General features: G+C 55.0%; 1 protein-coding gene across 14 annotated transcripts in view; it reads right to left on the bottom strand.

Annotated features, from left to right (window-relative positions):
• The window catches only part of NCOR2 (nuclear receptor corepressor 2), a 222,112-nt gene that overhangs the window by 30,267 nt on the left and 167,155 nt on the right, over positions 1–24,690 (bottom strand). For all 14 annotated transcript variants that reach the window (XM_085075391.1, XM_085075387.1, XM_085075396.1 and 11 more), the window contains 5 exons: positions 21,927–21,989; positions 12,613–12,755; positions 8,115–8,262; positions 5,099–5,654; positions 794–914 (listed from right to left, as the gene is read on the bottom strand). In XM_085075391.1, the coding sequence (XP_084931517.1) occupies positions 794–914; positions 5,099–5,654; positions 8,115–8,262; positions 12,613–12,755; positions 21,927–21,989 (1,031 nt within the window). The remainder of the gene's footprint in view (positions 1–793; positions 915–5,098; positions 5,655–8,114; positions 8,263–12,612; positions 12,756–21,926; positions 21,990–24,690) is intronic.

Raw genomic sequence — 24,690 nt, 5'->3', positions numbered from 1 at the left:
CTTACCAGAGACCAAACAGGGCTTCAAAGCTCACTAGCCACAGAGGATTAAAAAAGCCCTCGACAAAGAGTATCAGCTCTGTGCTGGTGATACTAGAGGAAAGAGTCAGACTTGTTCAAAACCTCTGATCTGTAGTTATGTACTTGTAGCTTTTGCCAGAAGTTACATTAGTGCAGCCACATCTTAAGTGGCAATATGGGAAACTGGAAGAGCATCAGGAATGGGTGCTCCCTGAGCATGGAAAACCCAAAGCAGGGATTTCCTCCCTGCCCACCCTGTGTCACTGCTCCTCCGGTGCTGACCCTGGAGATAACAGGATGCTTCTTCTCACAGCCCAACCCACTGAACCAGTACTTTCAATACATGGCTACCAGGTAGCCAAAAAGGGGGACCCAATAAAACTTCTGGGTGAGGAAGGTGATATCCTTCAGCACGAGATGAAATGCAGGGCTGGGAAGGTGCACTCTCTCTTTTTAAAGCAATGGGAGGCAAGCAGTCATGTGGCAATGAGAAGCTTTTTCTGTCCAGACCTCCCACGATTTTCTGATAAAAGAACTCAAGAGACATCCAAACGCTGCTGGCAGAGTTGCTCCAGCAGCTGGGAACATGCTCTACACAAGGGAGCACCTTGGCTGGCTGGGGCTCACACCGCCCAGGCACAGCTCCCTGTGGACCAGAGGCCATCCCCAGGGATGAGCACATCCTTGCAACCCTGACGCACACCACAGAGCCCAGTGGGAGAACATGCACGAGGTACAGGCTGTGCTCCCAGCCCTCCCCAGTGGGTACTCACAATGGGAGGGATGGCAGCAGCTCTCTGCTTCAGCTGTTTCAGGTCCAGTGGCTTCTGCGGCGAGGAGTTGAGCCTGGTGTCACTGGGGGTGTTGAGCAGGCTGGGCCGGGGGGACAGCAACCTGGAACCAAAACATGCACGTCAGCCATGCCCAGGCTCTATGGCCCACAGCTCCCCCACATCCTGCACCCCTGTTTTGTGCTGCCAAACCTAGAGGACATCCTCTGCATCAGACAGGAGTGTGCTGGATCGCTGCTCACTGCTGGCAATCTGGGCTCAGAGACAACCCCCACGGGACTACGTGCTCATACAAGACCCTTATGTCTGGCTCAAGAGGCTCTTGAGCCCACTTTCCCTCATCCCTGCGCTATTTCTAGCAAACCTGCTGTTGTCTGGAATAAACCTGAAGGAGAACAGACTCCAGAGCTGGGCATTATGGAGAAAGGTGACCAGTTCAGGTTTCATCTGGACATCATGCTATCCCCTCCAGAGCTCACATGAAGTACTTGTCTGGCGCTGGGGATCAGCCTCACACTCTTCTTCAAGGACTGTCTTTTATCAAGGTGCTAAAGCCAGGGCAAGCCACCACGTGCAGGCAACTGGGGCACTTGGGTCACTTGAAAGATGAGAGGCTGGATTTGGATGGGATTTGGTACTCAGCAGCTGTGCAGCCCTGCACCCTCACCACTTGCTCTTCCCCTTGGCAGTTCGGGCTGCCTGGTAGACACTCAGCCAGCCGTGCAGAGCCCCTGTGCATGGTGGGCATCCCACAGTGCCACCACAATGGGGTGGGATGGAGGTGTGCAAAGCCCATGGGTCAGACCCTCCGTGTGTCCAGCTCCTGAGCTTATGCTGAGATCCCAGGAACAATGTCTGTCCGGGCCATCTCTGCCTTCTCTCCCTCCTGACTCCAATTTGTTGAAGCTGGTTCATAGTTTTCAAGCTTTACAGCTTGATTTGTTTACTTTAGCTGTTATTTCAGTGCTCTCTTCAGCCTATAAATTTCAAGGTCATTCCATGCTCACCCTTGGATGAATAAACAAGCGTGGCGGGGCCATGTGTGGGGGATAAACTCATGGTGCTGGGACTGCCCCAGCCCCAGCTCTGCACAGTGCCTGGCATCACAGGGGAAGGGGATCCACCTCCACACTGGGACCACGGTTAGGCATCCAGGGGAGACCAACCAAGGGGAAGCAAATTTGAACTGCTCCTCAAATAATCCCAGTGATGTCTGCCTGTGGAGCCACATAGGTGTTGTGAAGCCACACTCCTGGAAGGGTGCAATGCTCCAAAGTCTGCTGAGACACAGGGCTGGGGACAAGGACACCCAGCACTTGTTCCCGAGACCTTCACGACAGGCTGAGCTATGGAACTGCAACCCCAGCAGCTGCTTCGTGCACTCATTGGTGTTTGAAGAGGTACATTTAAGCACTCTTAAAGTCCCTTTAAGCACCCTCAAGATCTTCAGGTTTCCTGAAGCCCTCCAGGATCCTGATGCTTCGGAAGCCAAATACAGTATTAAATTCATCAATATGCAAATTGCCTAATTTATTACGTCCCTCCCAGCAGATCTTGCGCCAGACAATGGGATGTCTGTTGGGTGCTTTGCTCTGGAAATCACCATATGAACAACTCTCGGCATCTCTTATCCACCTGCTGCCAACCCAGTGCCTCCCCAACCCAACCACCAGTGCCTTAAGATGGCTGATGGCATTGGGAAGGATGGGAAAACAGAGCAGGAAGGGGTCAGCAGCCTCACAGCTGAGCCTCAGCAGTGTGGAAACGTCCCCTCCCAGGCACAAAGCTTTGGTACCAGGACACCTCATTTCCCATACTATTTCTCCTGCCACCGACAGGGATGGGGACTAGTTTTACTTCCAGATGATCCAACATACTGACACAGGGCCCAGCCAAACATGACTCCAACATGGTGCTGGCCTGGCATAGTCCCTGCACCTATGGCTGAGCCAGCAATGGGACGTGCAGGACAGGGATGGTCGGTGCAGGTGTCTCCTGTCCGTGCTGCAGGTCTGCAGTGGCAGCTGTGCATGGCCTCCCTCACATGTCCCCATCTGGCGTGACCTCCTGCTGAACCACATCCTGGCTGTGCTTGCAGCAGCCCTCCTGCAGCACTCGCTGCATGGAACCACAGACAACCAGCTGCCTCCTTCAGCTTGGATGAGTTAAGGCTGCGCCTCCTCAATCCTGGACATGTCTTTGCTAGTGTGAACTGCAGGAGGACCAAAAAAAGGCTGCCCCTACTCTGAACTCCTTCCTTTCTCACCATGGGGACACCCCAGCCACCCTCTGTCCCCTTCTGGGAGATGCCGGGGACAGCTTGATGCTTTCACAAGCGCAGGGAAGAGCTCCCACGCCCCGCTGGTGCTGGGTGGGTGGGCGAGCATCGGGTGATGCGGTGACGGGGCGGCTCACGCGGCAGCCTGGTCCTGCTCAGCGCGAGTCACGCTGCGGCAGCGCGGCTGCAGGAACGCCTGCGGGCCAGCAGCCCTCGGCCCACGGGGAAGGCAAGGGAGCAAAGCTATGGCCGGGAAGGGCACCGACTCCCCAGTGGGAACACGGCGGTGCCAAAGGCTCTGAGCCAGCTGAGGATCAACCCTGTGGGTGCTCCTGGGTTTGGAAGCACTCGGTGCCAGCGTCAGCTGCAGCCTTCCCATGCCAGCAGGCTCTGCTATCGCCCGCGCCTCATCACCACACCGGATAAGAGGAGTGGCCCGGGAGCTGCGGGACGCCTGTTTAATGTTTAATATTCCTGGAAGCTGGTAACTGTTTGACAAGAGAGATAGGAGCTGACTCAGCGAGGAGCCGGGATGGAAAAGTCGTTCCCAAGACGACTTGCTCCTTTGCTGCTGGGAAGTCAGTACAAGCCACTGCTTTCGGTTGGGTTAATGTTAAACTGGAGGAGGACAGCCCTGCTGGCCTCACTCTCCCTTACTGGGAGGTTTTCTCCTGTCTGGGAAGGAGGGGAGGATGGGGAGGGGTGGTGCTGGACTCTGGCCATTGCTGGAGAGAAGCACCAGAGCCAAGAGGCCTCAGCCCTGCCATGGGACCAGGGCCAGCAGCACCCGCACCACCCCTTGGCATGGCCAGCACTGCTTCCAGCTGCTCAGCAGAGAGAGGGGCTGCACCCAGAGGATGCTCCCACACCAGCAGCACTCATCCACTGGCTCCTTAATCAATCACAGCGGAAGCACAGAGGCCGTTTGGAGTGGTGGGATGCACAACAGCTCCCTCCAACTTCATCCTACCGCTTTGCTTGGTTGTTTTTTCAATAACCCCATCCACAATGCTGCATAGAGCCTGCCCAGCCTGGCAGCACCCACCTTGCTGCCAAACTGCTCCCTGTGAGCACACAGAAGGGATGTGGTTTGCATGACACTGGATGCAGGATGCTGGATGTGGGATGCTGTGCCAGGTTGTACACAGGAGTTCTGCTTGGCCCAGGAGCCACCAGAAAACTCAGTGCTACAAAGATGTGCGCGTTCATATGTATTCTTTAAAACCAGAAAACCCTCTCTTCATTTGTGATGCTCTTGGGTGGGGAGGGCTCAGTGGGAAAAGCTGGGAGGGGAGCAGGATGTTTCTCCATGGAGAAGGCCAGTGTTTCTCCTCCCTGTCCCAAGAGCCATTCATGAACGGTCGGAGGTGTGCTTGGCTGCCAGGCTTAGGGGTGGGTGGGGGGCTCAAGACTGCAGTAGCTCACGTGAAGATGCACTGGCATGATCCCAGAAAAGCTCACATAGACCACATTATTCTCCTGCCTTTATAGCCAGGATGTAAAATTTGCCCCTACAGATCCGAGCAACATCTCTGCCAAAGGAGCAACTCGCCCCCTCTCTGCAGTGGGAACACATCCCTGACGTGACTTTTCTCCTGCCAGTGCCAACTCAGACAGAAACCATTCCCAACCCCAGATGCTGGCAAACCAGCACAACTCCACCGTCCCTGAGGGCACATCCCGCTCCATTGCGTCACCCAGATGGGCAGCTGCCACCAGCAGATGCAGTGGCTCTGCACCCAACATCTGCCCACGGCCATGTCCCAGAAGCACCCGTACGTTGGGACATCACACTCTCTATTGTGCCACAGCCCCTTTGGATGCAATAGCCAAAGGGCTGGGGGCACATGGGGACACAGCCGGGAAGTCCCTTTGCCTGCAGGAGCGCCTGAGCAGTGATATTCCCAAGGAGGAGCTCACAAAGACACCCAAGGCCACTGTGACACACAATGGAAAAGCTCATCTGGCCCTTGGGTCATGCCCTTGCCGCCCTCTCTCCTCGCTCCTACCTGCTCTTGTCCACAGCATCCTGCTCATCCATCTCGTCCGCGCTGCAGGTCGCGCTGGAGTCGCTGTCAGGGTTCACCCCGGGGCCTTTACTGCCCTTATGGCTCTCCTTCTTCTCGGCCTTGGGCGTCCCCTCCGTCCCCGCTGTCCCCGCGCTGCTGATGCTGCTTTCCACCTTCTTGTCATTCCCCTTGTCCTTCTCCTGGCTCTCTTCGCTCTCCTCCTTCTTCACCTCGCTCTTGCAGGGCTCCTCGCTCACCTTCTCCTCCGGCTCCTCCGTTTTCACCACGTCCACCACCAGGTCCTCCGGCACCTTCTCCTCGGTGCTGGGTGGCTCGGCAGCTGTCTCCGGCGGGGGGCTGGCAGCAGGAGCAGGGTTGGCAGGGGGAGCAGAGGGAGCCTCGGGGGGTGTTGGAGCTTCTTCCCACTTGACTGCCGGTTCTGTGCCGGCGTCACCTCCCGGCCCGGGTGGTGCCTTGGCCCCGTTTTCGCCTCCTTCTTTGGCTTCGGGCCTTGGCGAGGGAATGCTCTCGGTGTCGGAGCTGTTATTTACTGCAGCTGAGAAATGGGAAGAAATAAAAATAAGGATCAGCCTGAGATTCTTGCTTCCCATATCGCTGCCTCCACCCCCTCCCTTGGGAAGAGAACGCCCTCGTTCCTCTGAGGGGGAGATGATCCCGGGGCTGGGAGAACTGTGCTGGGATCCCCAGATCCAGAGCCTACTAAGCAAAGGGCTGTTCTGGGGGCCTCTCTGCTTGCCCAGCACGGCTGTTAACCCCCACCCAAACACAAAACCACACGCCCAAAAGCCTGGAGACTGAGTGACTGGGAAGTTGGATTTTAAGGGAAAACCCTGGCTGCTGGCTGGATTTGCAGGATAAGATCTGCTCCCTTCTCGCCCTCTCACCCATGCATGGCACATGATCAGCTCTGCTGCCCCAGACCAGGCACCTCGTTGGCACCCTGCTCGCTGACTTACGTCGCCTGTGTCCCTGGCTCTGCCACCCCTGGGGCAGCTGGGATCATCCCAAAACACTACACGTGTTTGTTGTTATTTAAGCCACCAGTGGCAGAGGAAAGGAGGTCAGGGTCAGCGAAAGCAAAGCGCTGGCAGTGCTGCAGGACAGGTTAATTATTACATGGGAAGGATCATTCCCAGATCTGCCACCAGCGGCTTGATGTGAGCTGGAAGCACAAGCGTCTGTGCACCGCTCCGAGTCAGGTGCTGCCAAGAGATTGTTTCTACAGCTGGGGAGAGGATCCCTCCCTCCAAGCCTCTGCCGGACAAACATGGCCAGGGCCAGAAACACCAGGAGATTTCCACAGTCCCATCCCAGCATGTCCCCACCGGGCAGGGCTCTCACACTCATGCCCCAAAGGCATCCTCACACGCATTCCTTGACTTGCCTCTCTCCAGAGCAGCACAGCCAGCTTTCAAACGCTGGTGAGATGAGTGCCACAGAGGGACTGTGTGCTAAGCTGTATTATCAGAGCACATCCATCTTTCCTCAGAGCAAAATTGTGCCACACTCATCAGGAATCTCAGCCTTCTCCAATCTCACATGCAAACATGAAATGAGGTGTCCCATCACCCACCCAGGACAAGGTTCACAGTGTGTTTGGCAACACTTTTCCCGACTGCCACTTGATGCTACCCTGAATGCCGTGCTGAGATATCCAATGAGCTTGGCTCATCCCAAGCTCAGCCAAGCTCTAGACTCCCTTGCATTCCCTCCAGATGTTGAATCCATAGTCTACACCATAAATCCCACACCAAGCCTTTCCCCCTGACCCTGGATTGGCCACATTGCCCCTGCAACTCCATGGTATTGTCTGAGCATCCCCAAATGTCACCCTGGAGCCAGCAGTCATCTCCTGCATAACACCACCCTAGCACTTCCATGCCCATTACATTTCACCCCCGTGCTCACACTTTTCCACAGCTCTGTAGGACACCCCAGCAGCAGAACAAGAGCCGATGCTTGGAGAGTAAGGCTCGGAAGCATGTCAAGAGATCCGTCTCTAATCTCAAAATCATGTTGTTTCCTCTCAGGCACTCTTACAAAGAGCAATAACTACCTTTTACTTTGCTCCTGTGAGTCACGTATCACCTCGCACAAAGATTTACCTGGAATCTGCCTTGTAATGAGTCACTCACAAGGACGATTTGAAAAGATTTCCCATTTCAAGTCCCATTAGCCTGGGTGCTAAGGCCAGGAACCAGTGTGGTGCCATAGCGCTGGTTAAGTTATTAAATTACTTTGACAGAAGTCAAATGGGCTATTGTTGGAAAATTGTGCCCATTTTCTCTAAACTCCAAACTGCCGCGCTTTTGAAGCGATAAATAGCTGAAAATTGTCACTTTCAAGTTGTTTCCTTTCTTTGGTATGGCTGGGAAGGAGGAAAACACTGCCTTAAAAGGGAAAGGAGGAGGAAAAGCCCCACCAAGATGCATCAGCCTTGGCAAAAACGGCTTCCCCTGCCTTTTTGCCCCCTATTCCCTAGGCTCTGGGAACTTCACTGCCCAGGACAGCAGCAATGCCCTGATGGGAAGGGTGCACACAGACCTTGGTGGGTTATCTCTCCTTGAGCCCATGATAAGCTCTGTGAGAACCCACAGTGGTGGCTGCCCAAGAGCACACAGGGACCCTCCTTTGGAGGAAAACACCAAGAAATGTGATTTACAAGGAGCCCTGGGAAGCTATGTGCTCTTGGAGAGCACGCTGATGGAAATCAGAAACCAAAAGGCTCCCAAAAATAGCCATCAGACAGACACGGGAGGAGGGCAGTGATCCAGGGCACTCCTTGCAAGCGTGAAATCCAGAGGCATCCAAAATGCCACGAGTGCCTTGTGCTGTGAGACACTGTCACCTCGGTGTGACTTTGGGGTGACAGACCCCTTGTGAGTGCTGGCATTTGCAGCCCCGGAGAGGCCGTGCGAGGTGCCTCTGCCGCCATCGGGCAGCAAAGCCAGCAGAGCTGAGCACGTTCCCCTGCCACAGCCCTCATCTGCCTCACCTTCCGCCTCCTCTGCCATCTCCTCCTCGTTGCCACTTGTCCCAGACACCTCCATCTCCTCGTCCTCAGCTGCGGGAGGGAAGGCGGCTTCTTCGTTCTGAACAGCGGCGCCTTTTTTCTTCTTCCTCTTGGCGTTCCTTTCTTTCTCCTAAGGAAAAAGAAGAAAGGAAGAGGATGGTGAGAGGCAAAGCCCATGGCAAGTTACAGGGAAGTAGAGAGCACTGGTCTTGCCCAAAGGGTGAAGAGGGGTGCTCACACTGCCAGGGACCCCCTGCCCTGGGTAAACTCTCTGAGCACCAGTCTTGGGGACCAGACTCGCCTGTTGGAAGCCTGGCAGTGTGGTGTCAGCTGGCCAAAAACTTTTGACCGCTGTGCAACGGCCAGCCTGGCTCCACATGGAGCTCCAGCCTCAGCCAGCAGCGAGTCCTTCAGGGGAAGAATGGCACAGATACATGGACAAGGGACAAGCATGCAGAGGTCACCAGTGCAGGGCGGGCAAGAGCCTGGTGGTCACATGTCTGCTCACAACACACGTGTGACGCGCCAGTCCTGAGCATTTCCAGGCTCTACCTCCAGCTACACAAACACGTGTGGCCGCGACTTGACGCTCATCTGCAGATAACGAAGCTGATGCCCCAGATACAGCCCAGCCAACATTTTCATGCACCAGCTTTCATGTCCCCTTTGGCAGGTGCTGCCAAAGAACTTTGACTCCCATGCCAGGGCAGCTGTCACTGATGGACAGTGGGCACGCTCTGTGCAGCACAGCATCCCAAAGGTGACTGCCCGGTGTCCTGGCTTGCCCTGAGACAGCCCTGGCCTCCCTTGCTGGAGCACGTGCCACAGCCACGAGGGTGTGGACAGCTGCTCCCTCCCGCAGACCTAAAGGAAAAGTCTCGGCTTTGCTATTGTTTCCTGCTCTTGTTGCTTGAGTAAATATTACCAGTAGGAACAGGCTCATCATCTCCGGCTCTCCCTGCAAACCCCACATGAGTGACGTGTGTAGGACGTTTATTTACATGGATGAAAAGATAAAGCCGTGGTGGAAACGTTAACTTTGCTGCTGGATCTCTGTGCTGGGAAGAGCTGGTCCCCTCTTCCCCCACCCCCAACTTTTCAATCCTTTAGAAAACTTCCAGATAAAACAAACAAATACAACTGCTTTTTGCTTGGAAACGCTGCTTGCTCAAAATCTATTTTTATCAAACTGGGCAGGAGAGAGGGAAAAAAGGCACTTGAGAATGGGCCCTGTGCAGGCGTGGAGAGGCAGTGGGAACAATGCCAGGCTCCGTGGTTGCCTTGCCCCATGCTGGCCCTGTCGGTGATGCCCTGGTGCTGCCAGTGTTTGCGCCTCTGCCACGGCAGCGATTCAGCACCGCACGTTTCTGTGTGAAGCAGCAGTTCCCCATCACGCTAATGCAGTGACAAAGCGCCGACGTTACTATGGCAAAGACTTCTCTGCCTCTTACTCACGGGTCCGTGACTCAGCCGCGGGCAGGAGCAGGCTCTTCACTGGGAATTAGCTGGGAACCAGCCTCTGCCTCAGCACCCTACTTGGCCAGAGCCCGGGGCTGGCAGCTGCTGGCAGAGCAGAGCAGTGAGCAGCCCCAGGGACACTGTGTGTCCCTCTCCTGGCAGACCTCACTGCTGGTATTTAGGGAAAATTATGTGGAATACAGGCAGCAGATCCTGGCTGCATCTAGAGACATGTTCAAGGCCACCACTGTCTCTTATCACACCTACAGCTCCAGATTCCTTGTGCAATCTCGCTGCCAGCACCGTGCCCAGGAAGGGTTCTCTACTTGCCACCAGCTATTTTTTCAGAAGTATCCACAGCTCGGTGCCACTCAGGTGTTCTGACTTGCCAAAACCACCGAGGAGATATGCTGTGCACAGCAAGGACACAGAATCCTGCACGAGGGGTCACTCCATGCCTCCTCGTCCAAAATGTTTTTCTGGGCCATCCTGACAAACTCGGCCTCTCCCTGATGCACTCACCACCTGATGTGGCAGCAACAACACAAACAGCTCCCAAACCCTACTACAAACAGCTCCCAAACCCTCCTACTACGGAGCCACCCTGATGGGAACCTCCCATCAGCCTCAGCCTGTCCTAATAGCAGGACCAAGGCAAGTCAGACACATTCATTCCCCAGAAGCAGAGGCCACCTGACTGCACTCCTGAAGCAGTTCTGCTGTGCACAGCCAGCATCATCCAAAAAAGCAAGGAATTACAGAAATATTGCTCAAAGGAGGTCCACAGGACTTGGTCTCCAAGCAGGACCAGCCCCAGCCCTGGGGATAACTGGCCCCTCTTCCCTGTACAAGCCAAAACAAGCCCCAGCAGTCAGCAGACCAAAGGGACAATCACATTGCAGACTGATCCCAGTGAAGACAGTGCCTAATCTCCAGCCACTAAGAGAAGGAGCAGCTCCGAGGACACCATGTATCCCAATGCCCTGCTTTCCTTAAATGCCAAGATTAGTGAGTGCAGTGTGCAGAAGGTCAAGGCTAAGTGACGCTGATGCCTGGGACACATCCGAGCGGCGCAGCAGCGAAACCAAGCCAAAACACACAGCAAGGCAGATAAAGTGAAGCCTCAAGGTGGCCTGACCCGGCCCCAGCAGTAACAGGCTGCCTCTCCCAGGGTGTAGCCGGGTCTGCTTCCCATCCCACAGCAGTCACTGCCACTGGCACAGCCCCACAGCTCCTCAGAGCCACCTGCACACTGCTGAAACACAGTGTCACACCTACCTGGAAGAGGAGGCTACAATGTTAATGAGCCCCATTTGGGAAATGAATGAGATCTGCTAATTAAGTTTACTCTCATTTAGCACGAGGAGGAAAAGCAGAGCCGCTGCATTTCCCTGCACATGATCAGCAATAGCTGGTGGTGGTGAGGTCAGGGAATAATATGCAGATGTCATGGCAAAACTAAGCGATGCCATGCTGCTCCACCACGTGCTTCCTCCGCAGAGGTCATGGCTGATACTGGGTATAGGATGAGATTTGGAGGCTTGGTTTGCTTGGGAATATATTTAGGAGTCAGGAAGGAAGGTCTATGGCAATTTAATCTCAGTTGTTCTTTTATTTTATTCAGCTTTCTGGCATCTGCTGTTGCCACAAAACAATAGAGTACAATAAATAACAGCTGAATGTTCATTGTTCTTCTCCACGACCGAATCCCACAGCCTCCAATGCACGAAAAATAAAATGATGATGCTGATATAAACTGCAAGTGAGAGTGAGCAATTAGACTGGAGAAGTCTAGCGGCTGCCTTGGAGGGACGGATGCAGGGAAAAATGTAGTTCTGCAGAAAAACACTTCCGTGATATAATTTCTGCAACATTAGGGAGCAGAGTAAATTAATACACACCGGCTCCACTGCCAGCAAAGCTGTATGATCTTATTTCAGATTCTCCCCAGTAATGAACAATGATATCTTTCTAATGTAACTTTTTATATTCAGAGGGCTTGATGCACATTTCACGGAATATTTCATTCCAGCCTTTATATGGGTCTGGGGGTCTTTTATATAGTTTGTTTGCTTTGTTTCTAAAAACAATTCGGTGAAACATGGGAACACAGGAGTGTCTCTGTGCATAGAGAATTAATAAAAAAGAATCGCCGATGTCTTCTCTTTCTCTCATTCCTATAGACTGACTAGGATATTAAATTCCTGGGTGAGTCATTGAATGTTTTCCTGTCTTTCTTTTTACTCTTGCTGTAATAGCTTGCTTGGAAAGATTCCTGCATTGAACATTGTCCTTTGCATTTTCAAAGCACCCCTTGGGGGTTTAGCCATGTGAATTCTATTAGCCAGAAACTGGGAACCCCAGGATACTCTACAAATGAAATAATTATAATCTTTAGTGGCTCTTAGCAGTCCAAGCTATCTCCAGAACACCAAACAAGCCCCACTGCATTCACACCCTGCACCACATGGCAGGAAAGAAACAGCATTAGCTCCTTCTGAAGGGGAAACTGAGGCACGGAAAGATGTGCGCATCTGCTCGCGGCGCTGAAGACAACCTGTTTCAGTGCCAGCATTTCCTCACATTATTCTAAATCCCTGATTTTCTCTGGGGGAAACCAAAGCAGTATACTGCAGGTAACTGCAGGATCTGCAAGGCACAGACCGTGCCGTCCAGCCAGGCTCTCTGCTCGCTGGGGTGGAACAGCACAGTCTCACCAAAGTATTTGCACAGCCACTTGAATTTGCATCCTGGCCAACACACCACAGCCCCGCTCCTCCTCCTGCTGCTTATCTCCTGGGGTACCAGCCATGCTCCAGACACCCAGGCATCTCCCACGCAGCGGCTCTGCCTCATCCCGACCTCCCAGAGACAGACGGGTGGACAACCCTTTCCCGTGCCACTCCGCAGTCCCCATAGCTTTAACCCAAGATGATAAAGGCCCTCTTGGCTGTGGGAAGCATGCAAGCACTTGCTAGGAAATATCCACAGTGCCCAACGCAGGCTGGGACAGGGCTCTCACCATTTTCAGTTTGTGCTGCTGTAGGATCTCGTCCAGGTTCTGCCTCTTCTTGTAGTTGAAGTAGAAGTTTTTGCACTGCGACACAGTCTTGGAGCCAACCATCCTGGCAATGGCCGACCAGTTCCGCCCATGCTCAAGGAGACCTGTGGTTGAAAGAGGGAGAGAAGAGAAAGGTTTAACACCAGATGAGCTTGCACAAGGGCAGCACTATCCACGCAGGATGGGAAATCTCTTCTGTGCAAGCCAAACTTCACAGGAACAATATGGTCACTAGCACCTGTCTGAATGGCTTCTAGGCAAGGGGATGACCTATGAGAGCCTGTTTTACTTTCCAAATGGAAAAAAGGCACTATGCTGACTGTCTCTGGAATAAAATATATCCCACAGCCATGTCTTGGCCAGCCACTGGGCAGTCACGAGGACGAGCTGTGCTCCCTTTCCTTGGGATAGCTGCAGCAGGTGTTGGCATGCCCAAGAGAACTTGGGACAGCTGCTCTCAGTCCCTACCACGAAGCAAAGGCACTTCCCACCTTCCAGTGCCCCAATGATGATTTCAAGAGGGGTGGCAAGGCAGTTCAGGGGATTGGAGCACACAGCCCTGTCAGGGAAGGTGTGGGAAGCCTGGGCAGGTAAGCAGCAGCCCAGCAGGGAAGCCCAGGTGATGTCCCTGGCTGAGAAGAGACGTGCCAGGGGATTAGTGCTGATCACAGGCTCATGAGCAAAAGCAGCTTCCCAGGTCAGGCATCATGCCAAGGGCTGGCAATCCTGGCCAGATGGTGCCACCCGAGCATGGGGCTCCTGCCAGCACTGGGGCAAACCCAGCAGGGTGGAGGAAGATGAGGAGGAGGAAGGAGACAGTCAGCACTCCATGTCCTTGCTGTCTCTGCAGGGGTATCTAGGCACCCCTGGTCCTGCAGACAGAGGTAAGAGTTACAGCCACAGCCCAGGGATGGCTGCAGTGGCACCCTGGTTCCTCCACCCCAGGTTGTTGGAGGTGACCTGCAAAAGGATCATCCAGGCTTTCTGGGAAGTAACACCTCGCTGCCTGCAATTATTCCTGGTGTATGGCTGGTCCTTCATGCAATGTCTCATGGCGCTGGAGCTGCCACCAGCCTGTGGGACACTGCTGGCCCAGCTTGTTCTTGACTGCCCATGTGATGCCAGCATCAGGCCAACAGCTCCCTAGCCCTTCCCTGCACCTTGTGAGGGCACAGGATGCAGGCTGTAAGCCCAGGGGCACTGTAATGCCACAGAAAGGTAACTTCAAGATGAAAACCAGCAGGGAATGAACCTAACAACATCTTTCTCATTTGCTGGGATATTTTCTGCCCAGAAGCCACCAACCACAGAGCCCTGTGTGGCTGGGAGTAGGCACTGACCATACCCAAGCCCCTCCCTGGCTGCTCTGACACCACGGGGCTTGGGACCATGCTGAGTCCCAAGTGGGGCTCCTGGCATGGCTCTGTTTGTGCCTGGGAACACGGCAGCTGTGCCCCAGCCCTGCTGCCAGCCTCCTGCCAAGCTGCTGCCATGTGTCAGCCCGGCCCTGAAGTGCCAGCCCAACCCCTGCTTCAGCCCAACAGCAAACCCCGCGGGAAGGGCTGATCTCAGCACAGCCACACGCAGCAGAGCCCGAGGGATGCACCTCCAGCCAAGATCTGTTCTGTGAGTCCGTGCAAGGGGAGGGCACAGCGTGGGGGCTGAGGGCATGGCTGCATGGAATAGATGGCACCAGGCACCCCCAGAGGGACGAAATCCCCCTTCCTGCTTCCCAGGAGAAAACCAGCAGCACCCAGCACAGCAGGAGTTAACATCCAGCTGGTGCCTGTATCCTGCCCGTCCCAGCACCAGGCTTATCAAATTGCATGTATGAGGCATCACAAGCAGTGAGCACCAGAAAGGCCCTGGCAAGCCGAGAAACAAGTTTCAGCTTTAACTCTGCAACTCCCAGCCTTGCTCAGCCAAACCCACGACCTCTGTCACCCTGCTGGCGGGCTGGGACTTCTTAAAAAAATAATAGATTAAAAAAATCACATCTGGCCACCAATCATGAGGCAACGAGTGGGGCAGGAATCCTCCCCCTGCCGTTGCTGAATGCCGCAGGGGAAAACAGGACAGTCCCCAGTGTCACAACCCATCCCCTCTGACACAACCCACTGCTGCCGTCCAAAGCAAACAAGCAGCTCTGTCCCTCTGCTCGTCACTGCACTGGTGGCCCAGCACCAAGTGTGACAGCCGGGGCCAAGGCTGACTGTGTGCCCCAGGCAAAGCTGAAACGAAGACACTGGCAGCGGCGTGGATGTGCCATGAGCATGGGCGCTTTGGCGGGAAAGACGCCAGGAAGCAGGACCTGGCATGGCAGAGCTGGGGCTGGGGGATGATGGATGTAAGTGTGAGCGGTCCCCAGCGTGGTGTGACCTTTACCAGCCACAGGCACTGCCAGCTCCTGGCTGTCCTTCCCCCTGGCCAGGCTGGCTGTGCCCCTGCCCGCCCGGACACTGCTGAAGGAGCCTGCAGCTGACCGGGCAGGTGGCTGTGACCGTGCTGGGCTCGGCAGGGGGAGGAGGAGGCTGCCTGCAGCCCCTGCCCGCGGGACCGGCAGGGAGCCCCGCCACTCTTTACGCGAAACCAGAGCAGAGCAGCAACACCTGCTTCCCACGCTGTAGTTATCTGCACACACGGGAGGGACCAGCCGAGACACCCGCGGACGTGCCGGTAAGCTCCCGGCTCGCCAGGCACCCCATCTCCACGAGCTCCTTCAGCAGAGCCACCCCCAGAGCCTGTCCCCCCTGCCCTGCACTCCCCGGCACTCCAGCCCGCCTCGGCAGCACGCGGCCCTTCGTTCCGCATCGCAACTGAAACTGTGACTAACCGAGTTATCAGATCCTCAGGAAGGCTGAGCTCCTCGGCTCGGGGCGGGGGCTCCGGACGCAGGGTCTGCCGCAGGCACGCAGCCACACACAACCTTGAGGTTAACCCCATCCTTCGGACCCCAACACCCGACTTACGTGCTCCGGCGGGCAGGGAGCACACCTGGGGTGTGCAGCGGGTGGGCTGGGAAGGACGCGGCTGTCAGGGCACTTCTTCAAAGCCCCCCCGGGCACGGCAGCCCGCGGCAAAGCGCTGCGAGTGCTCCGCTCACACCCTCCCCACGCATTTCGCTTTCGCTCCCTCGCAGCAGCCGGAGACAGAGAAGAAAGCAAAGCCGGTTCCTTAAATCCTGGGGGCGAGAGGATTTCAGAGCCATGGGCGGCCGGGAGCGGCGAGCAAGCGGGCACCGAGGCTGGAAACCAGGTCACAGGCGGCAGACTCCTGACCCCGATGGCAGAAGTTGGTGGGAACACATGCTCCGGCCCCAGCGCTCTTCCCTTTGGAGCAAACAGCGTTCTCCGCTCTCCTCCTGCTCGCTCGCCGGAGCGTTCCAGCCGGCTGCAGCCGCGGTTGTTAAGGTGGATGGAAGCGCCGCCAGTATTTTCTCCCCTACCTCATCTCCTTGCTCAGCAGCTCGGGGCTATGGGGAGACTGTGCAGTTTCAGGAGATGCCCGATGTTGCCAAGAAATAATAATAATTAAAAAAAAAAAAAAAAAAAGGCAGGAGAAAAGCGAAGGGGCGGGAGCACGGCAGTTCCGCTCCTGCCAGCCCGGGGACGGGGAGCCGGTGCCGTCGGTATGTGGCGGAGCAGCGAGCAAGCTCTAATCTGTTCCTCTGGCTGACCCGGGGCTCGTTGCATCTGAATGTGACCTCTAGACAGAGCATTAATAACGAACGTGGCGCTGACCCAAGCTGACAAGGGGTGCGGCGCTTGGCACCCGCTCCCGCCCTCCCTCGCTCACTTTCTGTCTCCCTCGCTCTCGGCTGAATGTCAGCGGCAGGGGGAGGGATCCAGGAAAACAAAGCTTGGCTAATAGTTTTCTCCGCTCTCAAGTGAATCAAAGGCGCTTTTCTTTGGGGACGTGCGCGCCGGCGAGCCCAGTGCCGCACCGACAGGGTGCCGCGGCGCCCCAGGACACCTCGGCCCTGCAGCTGCTGCCCTGGCACAGGAGGGATGGCGAGAGGTTTGGCACCAGCCTCGCCATGGGCGGACCGGGGCCTCTGCTCCCGAACAGCAAGTGGAGGCTGGAAGGAAGAGGAGCTCGGAGAGCGGGGTACTGAGCTCAGCATCTCGGGGAACAGAGAAGAAACCCGGAGGGGCAGCGCGGCGGGCGAGGGCTATCGGATCGCAGCCCCTCGGCGCTCTGCAGCTGGGGGTTCTTACCAGAGACATTCCAAAGCTCTCTGGCGCGGCCGCCCAGCTCCACCCTGGGCTTGGTGAGGGCGGAGAGAGCCCGTAAAAGGGTCCCTTAATGGGAACTCGCATGGATTAACAGATCGAGGTTAAAGGGGAAGAACTAAGTGATACCATTCCCTACGCCCGACATTACCTGGTACGATCCTTCAGTACCTCTTGCGCCCACACACCCCCTTGGGAGCGGGGATGGAGACAGTTCTGTCTATGGCACAGCCAAAATGTGCCGCAATCCTATTCCGGAGAAAGACCAGCCCTGTGGAGTCAGCGACACCACCCAAGGCATCCCGAAAGCGTGGTCTGCATCGCTTTCCCGCACTAACCTCGGGGTGGTTTGCAGAGGCACAGAGAAGGTGAGTAACTTCTCTAGGGCCACGGATCAGTGGGTGGCAGAGCCAGGTGCATGCCAGCTCCTGGTGCTGTGCCAAGGGAAGCAGTGGGGATGGTGCGTGGGGGGTGAGCCCACATCCCCGCGGGCTCTGGGGTGCTGCCGGAGGGACCATGGCGCAGGCAGCTGGCTCGGTGTGCTCTCGCTATCGCGGTGGGCGATGCCCTTCCTTCCTTCCTTGGTGAGTGATGCCCTTCCTTCCCTCAGGTGATGCTGGCACCAGCCTGCTGTGCTCTCCGTGGACCTCTCTTTTGGTGACTGGGCACAAGCACCCCTCTGATGTGACCCACGGCTACAAGGGAGACTGCAGCTGAACTCCCCAACACCTTTCACACACACCATGCCACTTCTCTGGAGGGAGGCAGCATCACCAAACAAGGTGTGGGTACCTGACCAGCAAGGAGTTGGGCCTCCTGACCAGCTCAGCTCTAGTGCAGTGTCTCCTCCCTGCTGGCCCTGGCTGGGGACCCTCAGCTCCCAGGTCTCCCCTTCGAAACAGATGGTTCCTGGACCACTGCATCCACCTGCTGCAAAACCTGACTGAGCCCTGTGCTCTGATCACAGACTTCCCTGGCTTTACTACTCCTACTGCAGCCTTTCTTTTTTGCTGTGTCCTGTCCTTTGACAGCAGGGGAGAGGAAGTTGCCCTCAGGATGCCTGCTCCTGGGAATGTGCCATCCCCTCTGGTCCAGCATGTCAGTGAGTACACATAGATCAGCCACTGCTGGCAGGCCCAGCTCTCTTCCTTCACCTGGTTCAGATACTATTCCCGCTCCCTTATTGTTGAAAAAATAATACTCAAAATTAAAATGTAGGCAGCAAATTATAGTAATTACCCAGCAGTTCCTCCTGACAGGCCTTTTGTATTCCATTCACTGACACTCACTAAGCAAATCCTTGCAGTTCGCTCCTACACACTCGAGAAACATTCAGCCAACAGTGGCAGAAAGTGCAGCTCTGGGGGCACGGTGGGCACTGGGACCATGGGCACAGTGCCAGGGGTAACACCTTGGCTGAAGGGCAGCCAAGCCCCAGCCTGGGACAGCAGGGATGGGACTGCAGTCAGCCACAGCCTCACTCCAGGGCAAGTGTGGCTAATTTACGCCTTGGACACAGTTGTGCCCTCATGGCACCAATCTGCCCCATCCCAGTAATTTCCAGCATGTCACTTTGTACGGACTTCATGACAAACACCAGGCACATCTGGCACTCTGGCTGTAGACACTGGGATAGCCAGGTTGGGCTCTCCTTGCTCTGAGCTTCCCTTGCATCCAGCCTGAATAGAGGACACCTGAGTGGGAGACCCCAAGGTACATCCCACCCCAAGGCCAGCCAGAAGGACAACGTGCAGTGATGTCCATGGGCTGCAAACCAGTTTCTCCAGCCCACTTTTACTGCTATCAGCAGGTTTTTACAGTTGTAAATATTTGTGACGAGAGAAGGGAAGGCTCCAACACGAGCACAGGGGAGACGAAAGGAGGAAGATATGGAGCTGCTGGCTCCCCAGCATCACCCAGCCAGCCCCTGCATTCCAAAGGTGATGTAAGGTGTCTGATTTTATTTTAGTTTCATGAACAGAATGGGACTGGAGAAAAAATGGTTCAGGTCAGTCCAAAACTCAGATGAATTGTTGGCAGCACTGAAAATACACATTCGAAAGAGTGCTTTCGGTATCCAAGGGAATATTTTGTATCTACCCAAAAGGAACTACACGGAAGTCTTCACGGGTTATTTAACTCTCTGTCATCAGTATTTTACATTCGTGCCCAGCCCTCCTCTGTCTCATCACACTGACTCTATCCTGTGGCCTCTCTGTGTCCTCAGCACAGGAAAAGGCATAAAGAGCCCCAGGTTGGCTGTGCCCTGAGGACAGGGAGCACAAAGTCTGGGCAAGGCACGGGAGGACCTCAGCCAGAACCTGCCACTTCCACCTGCCTCTTTTCAAAGAACAAAACCACTTGTTAGACACCGGGGGAAAACCCCGAGCTGGGCGAGAACAGATACCAGACTTTAAAGACTAACAAAGGTCATGTCGAAACCTCCCGGTTCATCGAGTTCAGCTCCAGCGCTATCGCGGCTGCTCTGCAGCAGCGGCGCTGCTGGTGACGCTTGGTGGAGGGGCTGGGGGACAATAAACCCACCCACTGCCCCAGGCTGGTGCTCACCCGCTGCTCGCAAACTCCCTTCCAGCCTACCTTGAACTCCTGCCTGTGTGGGCTCATCCAGCAGGTCCCCCAAAGGCAGGAACTGCCTAAACATTGCCTTTTAAGGAGCAGCCCCATCCCGGTGCCGAGTGCCTCTGCACCCTGCATGGCAGCAAAGCAGTGGGTGCTGCCTGGTTCCCGGCTTGGGAAGGGAAGGGGGAAATCCTCGAGCAACTCCAGTTGAATCAAAACCTCCCGCTGTAAGGATCACAGCCACGGCGCAAGGAGATAATATCAGAAAAACACATTCCCCCATCGTTATACCAATCTCTGCACATTTTGACAGACTACTGAATCGAAGTTTATTGCATAATGAAAGTGTCATTAAGCAAGAACTTTCCTCTTGCTGGGTTTTTGTTCCCCTATTTAAGTTTAGTAACACGGTACTCCCCTTCACTGTCTCCCCTGGCAGACACAATCCTGCCTTCTCCTGACTGGAAACTCCCTGTGCAGCTCTGTGACTGTGGAGGAGAGCAGGCGACTCTGGTGTCTCCCTGTCCCAGGGCTGTTTTCTCTCACTTCCCTGAACACAAACGACATGGAGTTTCATGCCACACGCAAGAAACCCAGGGGTGGACAGCAAGGCTGGGCTGATCTCCTGGTTGGCAAGTGCTAGGAGCAGAGGTCACCGTACCTATCTGCCGAAGTACCCCAGGGTGGTAGGGCTGACTTTCCCTGGCACTCACATCTTGTTCAATTCCCTAAACCATCTACCTACAGGCTCTGACTGGTGCCAGTACAGAGCAGGGTGGCTTGGGTGGCTGAGTCCTTATGGTGAGGAGGACGGTGCCTGTGTCTCTGAACCCAGCCTGAGAAGGCCATCACCCCTCTGCCCCTGCCCTGCTGTACTGGCAGCAGGCTCTGCCACCACCTCCTCCAGCCTCTGAGGCTACCTCCGGAGTTTCACAGTTGCTGTGAGTCGGAAACCCCCACCACGCAGGTCCCTGGAAATGCCAGACAGAGCCAGTTCAAAGCATTAAAGCGGCTGCTTCCTGGCAGAGGGGACTTTGGCTTTTCTGCAGAAGTCTGGTGTTGCAATCTCAGTTTCCCAGGTTGTAACGAAGGGAGAAACAATCAGCCATTGGGCTTTGCACCAGCAAATCTCCCTGCCTCCTCCTGGCCCCTGGGCTGGAATAGTGCTGCATGCTCCCACGCTTCATCCTTCCTTCACACAGGCTTTGGCAGCTGGTGTTAAGACTCCTTAAGTGCACCTCCAGAATCCAGCATGAAACAACAAGAGGCACTTTTTATCAACCAGATGCTGATCTCCAAAACAAAGCAGTGCTCGGAAAAGATCCCTCCAACGACCCTCCCCTGCCAGCATCTGCTCGCCCCATTACCTGGCCCCAGGCCAGTTTGCTTGATTAAAGTCTATCTATTAAGTTTTGTGACTACAGAGAGCCCCGTTCAGCAACACTCAGGATTGGCACTGCATTGTAAAGAGGGCTGGAACAGCTTAAAGGCGAGCGAGCCAAACACTTTGGGATATTCACAGGCAAAGTAATCCAAGTCCACAGCTCCCATCGGCACCTGGGCAGCCGGCACTCCAGAACATGTAATCACCATCCCAGCAGCAGGTGCATTTTCCAAGCTGAGCCGAACCTGCTAACACGCCTATTTGCCTTTGCCATCCCGGAACGGCACTCATTTCCATTTTAATTTCCCATTTACAATCCTCTCTGGGCCAGGAGAGTCGGCAGCAACGCAAGCGGGATGCACGGGCTGGGGATGTGAGCTCGACAGCCCATCAACAGGACGTGACTTTGGCAAAAAATTAAAGCAGTGAAAGAGCTGGCGCAGGAGCGGCACGAGGAGGGGAAGTGGCAAGAAGGGCTGTGCTACACTCAGCACTTTTTAAAAACGGTCTCAGCAAAGGCTCTGAATCAGCTCCAGGATGTAAAGTCACCCCACGCTGCCCGCAGCCTTGGCTCTCGAGAGCTCCCCAACACGTGCCTGTGGAGTGTTGGGGTTCACTGTCCCCTCCCTAAATCCCAGAGCTGTGAACACAGGCAAACACCCTCTGTGTGCCTGGAACAGATCACACCAAAGCCCTAAAGCTCCAAAGAGTGGGGTGAAACTACATCCCATGCTACAGGCACCAGCAGCTCCAACACTGCAATAGACAAAGCATCTTCCCCATTTCCTACAGCCAACTCCTGCCTCATGGGACATGCGAGGCTCCAGCCACAGCCCAGATATCCCTGGTGTTGCCACAGTTCCTGGGGCCAGAGAAGCTGAGCACGCTCCCTGCACCACCACCTGCTTTCCCCACATCCTCCTTGAGGCTTGCTGGGAACAAACCAACAGCAGGACAGGCAGGATCTGGCCCTGCAGCTCAGAACTCACCACACTGCACTGATTCCAGCAGTCAGGTGCTGTCCATCCCCAACTGCTGGGTTAGCTCCAGCACAGCCAGTAAGAAAATGAGTGTCTCACCTTTTTTAGCCGTCTCCATCTCCTCTTCAGTCCAGCGAGAGCTTTCATTCATTTCCAGGGAAGCTGGGAAGGAAGAAGGAAAGAGAGCAGTCAGCTGTGAGCAGGACCCAGCAAGCCCAGCGAGCTCAGAGGAGATGTTCCAACACCCAAACCCTGTCCCATGCCCTGTTCCCTGGACGCATGACAAAACCCCGTGCAGTGCAGAGGTGCCTCTGCAAGAAAGGCTGTCATGGTGCGAGCTTGTGAGGCTTTTCCACACCACAGTACCCCATGCACAACATCCCCTCGGGATGCACCTCAGTGATTCCAAACCTCCACCTCGGGCCTGGAAGCAAAGCCAGATGGCTTGAGGGTGGCAGCAGACTCCCTGGTGATTTGGTGCCACGCACCCTGGCCCAACAACAGGTACCTAAGATGGAGCCGGCTGTGGCTGTGTGCTTTGGAGGAGGCAGACGCAGGGTGGGACCGTCAGAGACGGAGAAACAGCGTCACCTCAGTGGTGACTTTGGCCGACTGCATCTGTCAAGGGTGTTGGCCGTGAGTGACCGCGGGTTCCCTCTGTGCCATCACTGGGCTCTTGGACAACACCTCCGGGCCACTTCCAGCAACAGGGGGGCTTGTCTGGAGCAGTGCCCATTGAAGGGGATGTGCTGCTCCGGCCAGGAGAGGCTGACAGGGGTGTCAGCATCTGATGCTACCCCTCTCCCCCACTCCAAGCAGGTGCTGGGGACATCGAGGTCCTGCATAAAACCTTCACTATGCACCAGTCCTGCTGGCAGCCTGGCACAGAGCAAACCCTACAATAACAAACCGGGGTGTGAGTCAGAGACAAAAAACAACTCGGTAAGGAAACAGATTTCCGGCTCAGGCTGCCAAGGGGTTATTACTCTAAACAACAGGCAAAGCATTATTTCAACAGTGATGAGAGATGTTTTGACAGTGTCCTTTCAAAATGGAAAACAGGCTGATAGGTTTGGGATAAAGAATACAGGCGAGGAGAGAAGGAAGGATCTTCCAAGAAGCTCTACACGAAGCTGAGACCCTGTGGGAGGACAGCATTGGCTCTGATGCCCACAGCATTGGGCAGAGGAATCTCCTTCAAGCTGGCTGAGCACGACTGCAGGTGTCACCTCCCGGAAGACAGCGCAGGTCACTGCCTCCCCCAGAACCCCTGGGACAGCAGCCAAGAGGGAGGGAAATCGATACCTCACCACTTCCCCCTGGCTGCAGGCAGAGCCAGGGCCACAACGCTCATTTACGTAAAAGAGAGTGTCCCCAACGCTGTGCAGGCCCTTGGCTCAGCTGGTGATGGCTGTTATTGTATGGTAAAGAAATGTCCCAGAAACGGCCCGTTTGGTTTGATTAATGGCATCGACTGAGGTTGTGCAGTTATGAAACAGATGCCTATGGGGAGCTCCAGCACGCTGCAGTTAAACCACAATACGGTTTTGTGTTGTTTTTTAATGTTCAATTGGTATTTAAAATGCAATAACTTTCTTAGCCAACCTAAATTAAAGCGCTATTGGAGAGACATAAAGTGAAATCAATTGCTCAGATATGTCACTGGAATTGATCCATTCCTTTTTCCCAATTTAACATGGTCTAAAGGCTTTCCTCTGCGTTCGCAGTGAAGTTTATCAAGGACTCTGAGATACGAGGATAAAAAAATCCCATCTGAGTTACTGGCATTATCTGCTGCTTCTCTGCAGCACTGCTGAACAAGTTGGAGGGAGAGAGCAGGGCTCCGTTGTGCTGGGGACTATTTATATCGCCTGTATGAAAACAGAGCGCTCGCAATCAAGGCTTCAGCCAGTTGTCAGCAGAGAACAGGGAGGCGAAACACCTCCGCGTGATTTATAGCACATGGAACAGCACAAGCAAGAAACTGCAGAGCAAGGAAACCGAGAGGAGTCACCCTGCTTTTATTTTTACCTGCCTTAGGTAGCGCAGCAATAATTTTGTGCTTTGACAGAGTAGAAAATATAGGAAAATCAGCCAAATTCCTCGATGCATTGGTTTCTGTAAATCAATACATGAGCCCACTGCCTGGGGTGGCAACTACTGATGCTGCAGATGCCAAGGCAGATGTGTCCAATGTGGGGCTGTGGATGCTGCCATGAATTCCCATCTAGCCTGAGGCCACCATGGTAGCATGGCATGGCTATTGCTGACTACTGCATGTGGCAGTGGGCTGGTGCAGTGCCTGGATGCCACGGCACAGGCAGTACCCTTTGCTGCATCAGGCCTGGATGGAAATGGACCAGCCCAATGCCCAAGGCCAAGGAAGAGCAGATCTCACAGGCTGCAGCTGCTCAGGCGCCACATATTTTTGAAAACAGAGCAGGTAGGAGAAGTGGCAGAGACCCAGGTAAGCCTGGGAGGGCAGAGCAGGGTCCTGTGCAGAGGTCGAGGGGACTCGGAAGCCTGAGCAGCCACAAAAGAAACCAACTCTGGGTGCAGGAGGGACACAAGCCTTGCAAAGCACTGCTAAAGCTGATGGCGTCCCTTTTTTGTCTGTTGCAACACTTTCCCTCAGAGACCATGAAACACACTAACACTCAGCCAGGGGAGGCCAGGCTTGCAAATGCCCCCACTTATCCTTGTGAACCACGCTGAGTAATTCATGCGATAGAGAGCAACATCACTGCTACTCCCCAGAAAGAAGATTTCACAAAGAGAACCCCTCTTACTGCGAGCAGGGAGCAGAGCAGGGTGATGTCCCATCCCAGCTCAATGGACACCCCAAAAGCCCAGCCCAGGGCAG

Source organism: Lichenostomus cassidix, chromosome 15, assembly GCF_008360975.1.
Source record: "Lichenostomus cassidix isolate B80296 chromosome 15, HeHo_3.0, whole genome shotgun sequence".
Taxonomy (NCBI): domain Eukaryota; kingdom Metazoa; phylum Chordata; class Aves; order Passeriformes; family Meliphagidae; genus Lichenostomus; species Lichenostomus cassidix.
This window is presented reverse-complemented; position numbering and strand designations above follow the sequence as displayed.